Raw genomic sequence first — 13,058 nt, forward strand, 5'->3', positions numbered from 1 at the left:
CATCCTCACCACTTACATAGTTAGATACAATAGACACCTGGAGCTTACTTTTTCTCCAGTATGGGACAGAGCAGTGGATATGTTATTGGTGCAAGCACTGCTTCTTTACTTGTTAGTCCAAAAACATTGATCCAACACAAAAAGCTTTGAATAAAGCCAATCTTGTCAACACTTGGCCACTGATAATTTTCTGCTCATCTTAAATGTAAATTGAAAAAATCTTCATCAATTTTAAACACATTTATATTATTTCTCACAGGTTCAAAACATTCTGAATTAGTTTTTCACACCATGCATGTTTTGGCCACATGCTTGCAGTGGTGTTGTCGTCTCTCCCTGCTTTGGTTGCTTGATTGGTTTAGTTATTCACAAGTCTTCGCTCCTCCCCACAAATGTGTGTGCAAGTCTCAAGCTTACCATATCTCAGAGCTTTATGATAAACATACTCAACTCTCCAGAGTGCTGGGCTTTCAGGTTTTAAATAGAGTCCAGCCCTCAAAAATGAAGGATGAGAAACTGTGGAGAGTACTTGCAAAAACGAATATGAGTTGATCTGGTTTTTTGTGTTTGCATGGACGCTTGGTTCGGTGTGGATATGTGTGTGTCAAGGACCTGTACCAGATTTAGGAGTTAAGTGCAAATACGAAAATAATTACCAAAATCTCTGCTGCCTGAAGGAACTCTCTGAGGGCTAATCTCCTCAGCCATTTCTATCCCCCACTTGGTCTTACCGACAAAGGATCTGAAGGTCTCATAAGGACATGTACACCAACAATGCCTAGATCTTCTTATACATTACCCTAATGGTGACATGCTCAAATGTATTTGCAAAATTAAATTTTCGCCTTTACCTAAACAGCTCAACACCAGGTTTTTCTCAAAACTGGGAATTTACCTTCTCAATGCTACAGGGACACAGTTATCATTACACAACCAAATGTGGACAAAGTTGGATGAGCTTTCCCACAAAATCTCAGCATAGATGATAAATGACGTTTTATCACTAGGTCCCGCTGTGCCATCATAAGTCACTTTGACAATGACAGGTAAGAGTGACGGTTTTATGCTGTTGATAACATGACTGTGCAAGTCTACTCCAGAGATGTCTGACATGTCTCAACATTTCTGCAAATATCTAAAAAATGTTCTGGCCCCTGTTGCATTAATGTCCAGATTCAAAGAAATGTACGTTTTCTTCTGAGACTTGTGTTTGAAAAATCATTAGCAGCTTTAGTTAGTAACAATAAAAAAATCTAAGGTTGGTGCCTTTGCTACTAACTGGAAACATGAGTTACTATTACCGAAATGCAGAAGTATTGTATTACAAGTGAAAGTCCTGCACAAAAAACTTCACAAAGTACAAGTATGAGCCTAAAACTATACTAGAATGGCCCATATCAGAATCATTGTTTATATTATTAAATAGGATTACTGATGAAGTATTGTGCAAACATCACCCATGTTGCAGCTGTTGTGGGTGGGACAAATTTTATTTTCTTATCGTACTCCCACGTCACTTAGTACTTCATAATTTATAAAAGAGTTATATTTTTTATCAAGCCTTTACACTGTATATGTTAAGGCTTGGCTGCTATGGTCAGGCTTCAGTGCAAAACATCTGTTCAACATGCTGCATTCACTGAAGGCCAATGAAAAGCTTGTAACAATATCAAACAAGAACACTCCAGTAACTAGTTTTACTAATCACTACTAATCACTCTACTAATAAAAAAAAACCTATTGACATTACATTTACAGTGAATTAGTAAATATATATATATCCTCACTTTTGAGGGTAAAAACCAACATCTAAGAATTATTACCTGATTTTTATATTGACTAACTGACTGACTTATTATTTCGACACTAATATGACTACACGCAGTTTGCAATAGCTAACATGTCAAAACTGCAGCTTTAATGAAACACATGAACGGCAGCCAATTGCAAGATGTCAAAGACAGATAATCATGTTATAAATTACATTTTTCAAAAGTAGAAAACACAATACAAACTTTTCTTTCTGTCATAACTGTATACTTATGTTGGCAAACATTTTCCTACTGGCCACAGTCATCCGGCAGAAAGCAATGGCATGTTAATGCTCCGTACACTAACATTATGGATCGCTGGAAGTGAACTCTCTTATCACCGCTGCCACTGATAATGTTCTGATGTGATAATTACAGTCAATTCTGGAAGTATTCAAACCTTTCACTTTTTGCACATTTTATCGAGTTGAAGATATTATTTTAATATTTGGACCTCAAAACACTCTAATGCCAAAGTGAAAACCTTTTTCAAATGAAAACTCATGCTCTTTAATCCTTTTAATCGGTATCTGCTAAACTCCAAATGAGCTATCAAGTCTGTTTTAATAAGGTGTGGTTAACGTAAACCTGTCTAGCCTAAGTGATGTGCTGCAGAGATGGGCATCATTCCAGAAGCTTCTCCTATTTCTGCAGAGAAGCTGTGTTAGTGTGGGGTTCTTAATCACCTCCCAGAACGAGGTCCCTTTTGCCAAGTTAGCCTGATGCCCACTATTTCATGAAATTGTTTTATACCTCACCATCATGTAATCAGAGGTTTACAGAGAGCTCCTTGGTCTTTGTTTTTCTCATGACACAGGGTGAGTTGTGCACCTTATATACACAGCGAAGACTGTTAATTATTGTCTTTAAATGCACATGAGAAATCAGGTTATACAGGTATCAGGGAGGGTGTTTATAAGCCCTGTAATAGGCCTGGACACTGTAAATCGGCATAATTGTATCTCTTCTCTGTGGTTATTTTTTGATAGCATGGTTCATCGAGTTTAACTGTATGACAATAGAAAATCCTGCTTCTCAACTTAGAATTTTTTGCTTTAGATTCTTTTGCTGAATCTGAGAGAAAGAAAAAACAACAAGCAACCAGACAGAAGAGGGCTCCTTTTCAGAGCACAAACTTTAAGAAACACACAGCAAAACAACAGCTTATTTGGACTTTCACAGACTAATCAGTTTTAGTTTCCATTTTAATTGGACTTAGGTTCCTAAATATGAGACATCGCCTCATGTAATGGTGTCTGCTTTCATGCAGAAACCATTCTGCACTACTCCTCCTGTCTGCAGTAGGTTTATTTCTCTGGTCATGATTGAATGTACACATCCTGTTTGACCATTTCAACTTTTGATCATTATTGAACAGCCTCGTGCTCTACATCATCCTTCCTGCACATCCTCTTTTAATTAGTAATGACAGAGGAAACCTGTCCCCAACATTTGAATATAACTTTGCTATGCACTGGGCACAGAAGCCGACACACCAGACAAATAGATTTTGGCCTGTGCTAGTGACTGCTGGCTCCAGTGCAAGAAAAACACTGCAGCGATGAAATGGCCAGCGAGGAAAATAAATCCATATTGAGTGAGCTGGCTGAAGTGTGGTGTGGATCACCTAGTGCTGATCATCACTTGTGCTGGTGCTTCATCACTGTGGCTTTTATCTTTCTCACATTAGCTACATCTCAATCCTTATCTGGGTGCCACTTGATTGCTAGGCAGCATATGGTGCACTAAGCATCAGATCATTCCACTACATGCTTAAGCATCTATTTGTCCCTGCTTGTAGCCTCCCCCTGCAGCTGAGAGGAACACATTTTGACAGGCCATAAGTTGGCACACTGTCTGTAGGAAGTGCATGCTCCAAGCTTACCCTGTGGAGCTGAGACTACTGCAGGGCAAATGTAACTTCTGTTCGGAGCATTTTTAGTTTAGCCATCTCTGGTTAATGTATTAATTACAGAGGTTTTGAAGCCACTTTTTGGTATGTCACAAAACACACTGCTGAGTAATGTATGTGTGGTTTACAGAATGTGTTCTTTTGTATTCACAAATGCTATTGAACTTAAATGACCTATTGGCATTAGTCAACGTTAGAAATTTAAGGTTTTACTCAGCAAAATAACTATATGAACCTACTAGAGTTCACACTTTGCAGGCTGGCAATCCAAGCAACTTGAAAATAAGTCCTAACTATTTTCACTAGTATGAAATTAATGTCCAAATGTTTCAGTAAACAAAGGGAAATCGAAGATATGACATATAACCGAGGTCCTCTGTGTTGTAGTTATGTGGCATGTGCTGCAGTTTATCTATAACAGATTTTTAGATGACTATACCTGTATAATATAAGAGGCTACCAAAAGATGAAAATTAAAGTTGTTTTTTGGAAGGCAAGCTAAAGGCAACGCCGCTTCCAAGTGACCTCTGTATGTATTATTTATTGTTACTTATCAGCTGACATTTACACCTGATACTGTACAGATATCTCTGCAATAAGGTACTATCGGGCAATAAATATGCCCGACCAATTTAACGTCCTAACTCCAGTTTGCAAACCTAACGGCAGCTCATTAGTTCACGTCAATACTTAACAACATGTGAATCTATGGCTAAGTAACAGGTCTTGCCAGCCAAAAATCTATAAAACCCAAAATAAATACAGCTCAAGATATGACAAAGCAACCATGTTATAATCTACTATGGAGTCATTTGACCTTTTTCCATTCCACACAACAGTTAAACTGCCCACCTTGGAGAGCTTCCAAGCAGAGGACTGCTACTAAACTGCTGGTGAACAAATGGCTGCAACTGTCAATTCTGTGTGGACATCAATAACCGGTTAGATGATAGATGTGTGGAGGTGTTTGATGGAACGAAAGTGGGGCTATGAAAGGACAGAGCAAAAAAAAAGCAGTGTAAGGGAGGTGAGACCCTGTGCAAAGAACCCACAATTTCCAGCTATGTGCTTGCAACTGGTTATTGACAACATGTCAGCTGTGATCCACAGTTAGGCTGATTATAGATCCAGGCCTGGACACTGGGGTACAGCCAGGTCCACTCCTATTGGTCACTACATGGATGCCTAACAGTTACCAGGCAACTCGTCCTCAAATATATATTTATATACAGGCTATGCATAAAAGTATGGCTGAATGACCAATTGATTACTGTAGGACAGGACGAGCCAGTCCCTTGGCCTGCTGTAGCAGCTTCCTCTAACCGCTGTAAATATATACAAATGTAGCTGCGGCGCATTCATTAAAGCTCGGGAGCGCAAAGTGAAACACTGTTGCAACTATCAACACAGCGCCATGACGTTACTACGCTGAAAACAGATGGAGATAAATCTCGTTGCACTGAGACGCAACGCGACTATGAGTGCAAAGACGTAACTTGAGCAGACGTTACATTATCCTGCCTAGTGTGTGTGTGTGCGTTTGTGCGTGCGTGCGCACAAAATGTGCCACAATCGGTCACCAACTTAGGCCTAAGACGCGTGTATTTTTGTCACGGGAAACTAATTTACACAGGCCTCCGTGCTGATGAGAGTGCAGGCTATGCCGAGAAGGCATAAGAAATATCTGGGCCACAGGCTTCAGGCTACTGTCAGCTCCGGGGTATTGCAATGAGAGCGCGACAGGGAGCCAAAAGTGGGTGAGAAAAGCGTTTCCTCCTCGACAGGCTCCACATTGTCGACTGGTAACTCAAAGCAGAGCGCCCGCCACCAAAATCAACATGTCGAAACGCCACATTATTCGACACTTTAACGAACAAGCCAGGCCGCTGGTGTGTTTACCAGTCGGCGGAGGGTGAAAATAGGAGCCGCTGCCGCTTACCATCTTGCAGGTCGGATGATGAAATCCAGGCGATGTGAACGGAAAAGAGTTTTCAACACAGGGAGTCGGTGGGCCGCCAAGCTGTGGCGAAAAAACACCAGAAATGCGGCTGTGGGGCTTTCTGGGCTCTTGTCCTAGCTTTACACCCAGCTTCGGGCTCTTCTCCTCCGTCTCTCTCCTTCACCGAGGCTTTCACTGCAGTGGCACAGGGAGGGAGACCCGCTGGGAGGGGACAGTACGCGGAGGAGGAGGCTCGCTTTGACAAGCAGGCGGTGGCAGAGGGGAGGAGAGAGGAGGTGAAGGGGGGAGGTGCAGCAATACTGTACATCCGGGTACTGCAGTTCTTATTTATTATATATTTTTGCCTCCTGAAGAAGTTTGTGCGGGTGCTCCCCGCGCTGGTTGTATGACTGTACTGCAAACGGGCCAGTTCAGATCCCAAGCTTTGGCCACAGGTTCTCCGGTAAGTGAAGTCTGTCTCCCATTGTGACCATAATCTCAGTCTCAGCTTCACCCTAACCATTAATGCCTCATAAGCCTTTAACCTGATTCACACTTCACCTTAACCCAACTCTGATCAGGGTCTCTGCTTATTCCTTAGCTTTTTAATCTATGTTTTCGGAGGCAGTCAACACTTTTTGTGCACCCTAAACCTTAACCTTGACTCCAGGCAGATGAGCGTCACTTTATAGCACCAGTAAATCAGTTAAACATTACAGACGTTGCTTTATGGACACGTACCATAAAACTATAAGGTACATTACCTGGAGAAAAGGTTCTGACAGGTATGGAAAGTAACGAAGTACAAGTACTTAAACAAAACTTACCATTTTGTTTGCTTTTTTTATGAAAATAGCAGGAGAACATTTGTACCTTATTTGCAGCTGAACATACAGAACTGTGGCATCAGGATTACATCTCTTGGTTTTTGTAACTTTTTGTTACTGTACTTGGAAACTCGCCTTAATTTATCATTACACAGGTGCCTGAAATATACTGTATCTTAATTTACAGTTTACAGTAGGTTTGTAAAAAATACATAAATGAATACATGTGCCACACACTAAGATTGTCCATTTTTAATAAGAATGACAATATAACAACACTTACAAACCACAAACATTTTGTATCATATGTAAATGTAACAATTTCATTCAGTTTTGTTCTTGCTATGATGTTTTGCATAGGTCAGTTCAGTATTACTGTAGTTTTTTTTTTTTCAAAAATACACACAATATTACTTGTCAAATGGTTCAAAACAAACAGGCTGTAAGTAAGGACTCAACTTCACCCAAATTGCGAAATTCCCGCTTCCAATACTGCAAAGTATACAAAAATGATACCACAAAATAATACACATACATACAACTACAGTTTAAATTTAATTCAAAAATGCTGGGGGTCCATTTTTAATCAATCCAGGTGGAAGAAGTGGCACGAGGATAACCACAAGATTCTGGATAATATCCAGGTTTGGAGGTGGTGACACTGGAGAGATGCACTGCAGAGTAAAAAGATCGGGGTGTAAACCTGTTTGACATGATAGATGTAGGCTTTTTATTTCATGGAGAAGCAGAGTTGCATGTGCACTTTGAACAGCCTGTGAAATATTTAATCAGATTACCTGACTGAAATGCACATCAACAACTCTAGATATCAACAGGATTGCTTGAAGCTTAAAGTCTGACAAGTAAAACAAAACAGAAAAATAAGCCAAACATACTAACAAAATTCCCTTATATGAATTATGAGTACATAACTACTTGGAATAAATTGAGTTATAATGAGGGATACAAATTATATTTTATTTAAAGTCAACATGACTCAAAGAGCTATGCATTTTAAGAATTAGTGTGACATGAATATTGAAGACATTTCAGACAGTTTTTTTGGAATTAAACTCTTCACATGAAGATAGAAACTTATACATTTGTAAAACACAAACATACTGTAGCTAAACACTTCAAATACATGTGCACACACAGTACTGTACATACACACAAACACACTTCAGGGTTCCCAGATCCCACAACTGTACATAAAAAAAAGGAATTTATTTAATCTTTTAATACATAATTCAAATTTATTTTGAAGTAGGATGTTGAGAAGTGCTACATTTATAAAAGCACCATAAAGAAGCCAAACCACTGTGAAAAGACTGGCAACGTTACTGCATACAAAATAGCCATAGGATCCCATTTTAGGCATTGTTAAATAAAGGAAGTTCAAACAGGCAGAATTCACTTAAGATTATCTGATTATGGTAGGTGATTGTAAAAGTTGAAATAAAACTTCAAGTGGAATGACTGTCTATGAGGAGAAAAGGAGGACATCCTTTCACCAACAGGAACAGAATAGAAAATGTTGCTTTAATTTTATCATGAAATTATTAGAAACGTGTACTGAATTTTTCCATCAGAGAAACGTCTCCTTGTTGACCCACATGAGTGTGCGTGTGTCATTGGGTTTACATTCGTACTCTATGCTGTTGAAACTGTTTCCCCACTGGCAGTGGTCCCTCTTGTTGTAGTTGTAGTACTTCACCTGCCACACAGTTTCAAATGTCCCCGCCGTTGTAAACTGAAGAAAAAAGACAGTTGCACATGAATACACACACTCAGCCTCTTTGAGTGGACAGATGGATCCATGCACAAGCAAATATGCACACACACACAAATGATCTGTGATGCTTCAGGCTGTGACCTGGGCAGATGTGTAAGATATATACCAACACAAACCAGATGAAATCTTTAAGAATTTTTGCAATGCTGTGTTTGAAGCTCTCTTTCTCCTCAGAAGACTCAAAAGCAATATTAAAAATATTAAATCACTTTTTGTTAAATCACCGGGGTTCAATCCCCGGCTCGTCCGGTCACATGTCAAAGTGTCCTCGAGCAAGACACTGAACCCCAACTTAGTTGCTCCCAGTGAGTGTTGGACAGGTGGGATGCAGAAGGCCACGGGTTTGAATCCCACCCCACCAGGTGTGACCCTGCCCAGCTTCCAAGGGCAACCTTGGTGCCGGTCCCGAGCCTGGATAAAAAATGGGAGGGTTGCGGCAGGAAGGGCAACCGGCGTAACAAACTCATGCCAAATCAACATGGGGAACACGTTGGACTGTGGCGACCACCTATAGGGTCAAGCCTAGATCTGTCGATATTTTGACACACATACACACACACCACAATGTGTTTCATTTCCACTGTGTGTTATTTTATACACCAAAGGTGGAAAAATCTGTAACTTCTACAGAGATACTGTAGAAAAAGTGTAACCATGGAAACTCTTGAGGCTGGCAGAGCAGTAACCATAGCAACGTCATCACATCTGGTTAGACTGCCACTCATCTTTTAACCTGTAGGGATCAGACACAATCACTTGGAGACTAATAAGTGGTGCTGTGATGTAAAGGATGGAGAAGCAATTTCTTTTTGGTCTTGTTTAACAAAAACTAACAGTGGGTTAGTGTTTCTAACAGCACCTTCTGACCTTCTTTCTCAGTCTGTGGCCCAGTCGTTCCAATTTTAATTAGACTATGTTACACTTGGATTTGTAAAGCTTAAAAGATGTGCACTGTAGTGTTAGCCCAGTATTGAAAAAGGTGAGATTTGTGTTTTTGTTGGTCAGCAGTGTATTTTTGGATTACACGGTAGATCTATGTAATGTTGCAAAAGAGTAAAGGACATACAGTAGCTAAACTTAAAGTACAAACTCCATTCCAGAAAAGGTTATGTGGCCATAGGTCAGTATCACCACTGTGTATTAAAAGAGCATTGAATCTTTCAGAAGTAAAGATGGCGCACCTTTTGAATATAGTTACTCAATGTAACATAAAAAAAGCATGTGGATTTGGTCACCAGTGGTAAATACTAACATTAAAAACACAATTCTGTAGTTGACATCACAGCTTAGTCCCAAAAAACACCTCTGAAAACCATTGTCAGCGAACAGAGTTTATGACTGTGTTTACAAATGCAAGATATAATTCTACCGTGCAATAAAACAACCATATAAACCAGATTCAGAAATGCAGCTGGCTAAACAAAAATGGTTGAAAATAATTGAAAAAGTAATAAAAATGAAAATAAAAATAAATTCACAGAATCCACAAAATATCAATTTTAATTAGGAATTTACAAACGTCTCATCTCTTCTGGTTTTTACCTGTTAGTACAACCATTGTTTGAGTGTTGCTTTGTGTTTTCATGGAAGGTATGGGCAAAAAAATAGTCTGTCATCAGACAGAAATGAATTAAATAGTTTTCTTTTTAGCTATCATTATTGATTTGTATATATGTTTTACTTGTTGTGTTCCCATTATGATGCATCTTTGGCAAGATTACTGAAACTCCAACCTCTGAGGTTCCAAATTAGGGAACTCTACGTCAGGTAAAAACCATGCCTTGGTTTGTCTTGACTTTGAGAATATACAAGAGTCAACTATTAAACAGTAAGGTCCTAAGTAGTGTTTCTGATCCTGAACACTTGCTGACTTCTCCTTCCCTGCCCTGAGTAAATCCGTACCTGTATGTTGATTTGAACTGGTTGCCTCTCGCCACTCTTGGTGTGTGCTACACCCTCCGTGTCATACTGGCCAGTATAAACCACTGCCTGTGGGTCTTTAGACTCTTGCTCCAAGGGAAAGGTCACCCCACCGATACTCATCAACCTTCAAACAGTTACACAACATAACAGATTCAGCGTTAAATGTTTTTAAAACTGAAGGTCCATCACAGCATGACAGCAAGACTGTTGGGATAATGAATAAAATAAATTACAATTGCATTGCAAATTACACTTTCAATTGATTTGTAATGATTTTACTATAAATAAATAACTATGGGGTAAAACGGCTAAAAAAAGATTTTATAATCATGGATCCTGCTATGAGCCAGCTTCACACCCATTGATGTGGTTTTGGTCCATCATTAAGTGATACACTGTAGGCCTATAGCTGTGAACATGACCGAAATTCACTTTTCTTTTGCATCATGGCATGTGTGACCTACTTCTCTAGCCTATCAGAGCATCTTTGGGGCGTGATGCACTGCCTGATATTTAGATGTCCAACATTAATCCTTACGTGGATGTGGATATTCAGACACATTCATTACACAGTTGTGAACAGTGAGCACATCAAAGCACAAACGCCAAACACCGGAGTCCTAATCTGTGGTGGATTTGATTTGTGGCCAGTTGGGGTTTATGCTGCCTTCACGTGTTCCTCGTAGAATACCATTTCGAGCGCTGAACTTGGAAATTAGAACTTTGAGCGCTTATGATGATGCAATTGTATTTTTGGGTAATACGAGTTTGAAAAAAAAATGTGTAATGAGGATTTTTAAGTGAGATTTGTTTTACAGCTTGTAAATAACGAAAGCTTTCACTTTTCTTCTTCTTCACGTAGCGTACATAGGCTCTTAAAGCCTATGGTCCCCACTGTAATGGAATACAGCCTTAAAATCTGCACTTGCTTCTCCTCAGCAAACCTGGGAAAGTCACCACTATATGTGGATGACTGAGCCTCGTCAAGAGAAGGACGAATGTTAATCAGAGGGGAAATTTGAATAAAAACTTGCTGGAAACGAAGCAGACAGACTCACTGTTCCTACTGAGAATTTCACTTTGTGAAGGAAATACATTTTATAAACACAACTGAAGAAACTCACAACATATTGCAAATAGAAATGAGATAACAACGTCACTATGATGCTACATTTCATTACATTTCTATTATTTGGACAGCTCTTGTCAGCTTTTGCCTTCTCCACACCCAGGCACTGAGTCCCTGCGATGCTCTTTAATGAAATAAATTATGTTTGGGGATTTTTCGGAAACGTTATAGTATTTACTACATAAATATACCAGGTTTGTCATAACAGTTTGCACGGGTCCGATCATAATTCGTGCATGAGACAAAAATTGAAAGGGCTACCTACGTGGCCTCGACCGCTCCTGGTTTAACGACCACCTCGATTTTGTACTTAGACCCGGTCAACAGCTTGATGGTCCGGGTCTGTCCAAATCTTGCGCCGTCAGATTTGAAGTACACCGCGGTGTTGTTGGGGAGCATCTTCAAGGAAATCCCTATTTTGACGATCTGAGGGACGTCCGCCATGTTTCCATACAGCTAAAATATGTCCAGGATCAGCCGGGATTGTGAGATGTGGGTTCAAAGTCTCAGGTGTCGATGTGTAGCCTGGAGGGAATTGAGCCGCGCTTCCCTCCGTAATCCGGTCCAACCCACAGCACAGGCCTAATCCCGACCAATGTTTGCTCTCTCTCTCTGACAATCTGTCCCTCCCTCACACTCGTCCCCACCCATTCCTATAACGTCGGTGGTCTTTTTCCTCATTCCTCCTCCTTGGATTTCCTAATTGTCACTTGTTTTCTGCACCTTGCGTCAAAAAACGCGGTTGTCTCTGTCCGCGGTGCTGAAGTTCTGCCAGCATAGGATTACTTTAACTGATCCCCTGAGCATGTGGGTACATGCAGTAATATAATGGCTTCATATAATATATTATATAATATTGTGCAATTTAATAGTAATCTAATAGTGGCTACATGTTATACAATTAACAAGCACAACGGGGTAAAAATAAACTAAGCTGTAAAAACACAAACAATTAGCACGTGTACATGTTTAGTATATGCAGCCATAAATTCAGTGCTCATCGATAGCTATTTCTACTTGTGAATAAATTAAAAGATTTTTTGAAGTTAAATTAAAATGGAAAAATCACTTTCTCAGTCAATGCGACCGTATTGAGGTGTATAACACCAAATAACACACTGTACAAGATGAAAGCTCTACCTCATCATTAACAGTATCTGAGGATTTCTTAAATCCTCGTGTACTTCCCCCATTTGACCACTAGAGGTCGTCTTTGACCTGGAAAACGAATCTGACGTGTTCAGCGATGTGTAACGCTGATGATTAGGGACTGTGATGTGCTCTCAGTGCAGCAGAGGAGAATCAGAAGGCTGACATCACCGTGATCTTTGGATGCATCAAATCAGTGCCAAAGGTCGAAGCCCAAGACATTAGGGTCGCCTGAAATAAGGGCAACAAACAAGGACAGAGGGGGGAAACGGGGTGACTTTGAACAATTATAACAGACTGATGCTTCTTTTAAACTAGGCATATATATTGTATTGTATTGTATATATTGTATGTATGAAATAAATACATACACAGGAAAGGGGAGTAAAGGTAGGCAGCCCTCTCCGTCTCTGCCCCTACTGAAGCCGCTACAGTTTCACTGCGAAGTCAGATTTTCTTAACTAATCTCGAAGCACGTTTCAATCTCCAGCATGTTGACTTATAAGTTTCAGTCTGGTACATGGAATAGCCTGCAGAAATGTGAAAACCGTTTAATGGCATTCATAATGGAAC

At 39.9% G+C, this 13,058-nt stretch overlaps 2 protein-coding genes across 2 annotated transcripts in view; both read right to left on the reverse strand.

Annotated features, from left to right (window-relative positions):
• ppp3r1a (protein phosphatase 3, regulatory subunit B, alpha a) overlaps positions 1-5,932 on the reverse strand; it is a 26,364-nt gene extending 20,432 nt beyond the window's left edge. Inside the window, exon 1 of the mRNA XM_067513669.1 lies at positions 5,663-5,932. Within this exon, the coding sequence (XP_067369770.1) occupies positions 5,663-5,665 (3 nt within the window). The 5' untranslated portion in view covers positions 5,666-5,932. The remainder of the gene's footprint in view (positions 1-5,662) is intronic.
• Positions 5,933-7,954: 2,022 nt separating this feature from the next.
• Positions 7,955-13,010, reverse strand: cnrip1b (cannabinoid receptor interacting protein 1b). Its single transcript, XM_067513742.1, has 4 exons — positions 12,857-13,010; positions 11,602-12,716; positions 10,187-10,331; positions 7,955-8,242 (listed from the first exon to the last, which is right to left on the reverse strand). The coding sequence occupies exons 2-4, from the start codon at positions 11,778-11,780 to the stop codon at positions 8,078-8,080; spliced, it is 489 nt and encodes a 162-aa protein (XP_067369843.1). The 5' UTR covers positions 11,781-12,716; positions 12,857-13,010; the 3' UTR covers positions 7,955-8,077.
• Between the last annotated feature and the right edge of the window lie 48 nt (positions 13,011-13,058).

The sequence above is a fragment of the Channa argus genome, chromosome 1, assembly GCF_033026475.1.
Source record: "Channa argus isolate prfri chromosome 1, Channa argus male v1.0, whole genome shotgun sequence".
Lineage (NCBI taxonomy): Eukaryota > Metazoa > Chordata > Actinopteri > Anabantiformes > Channidae > Channa > Channa argus.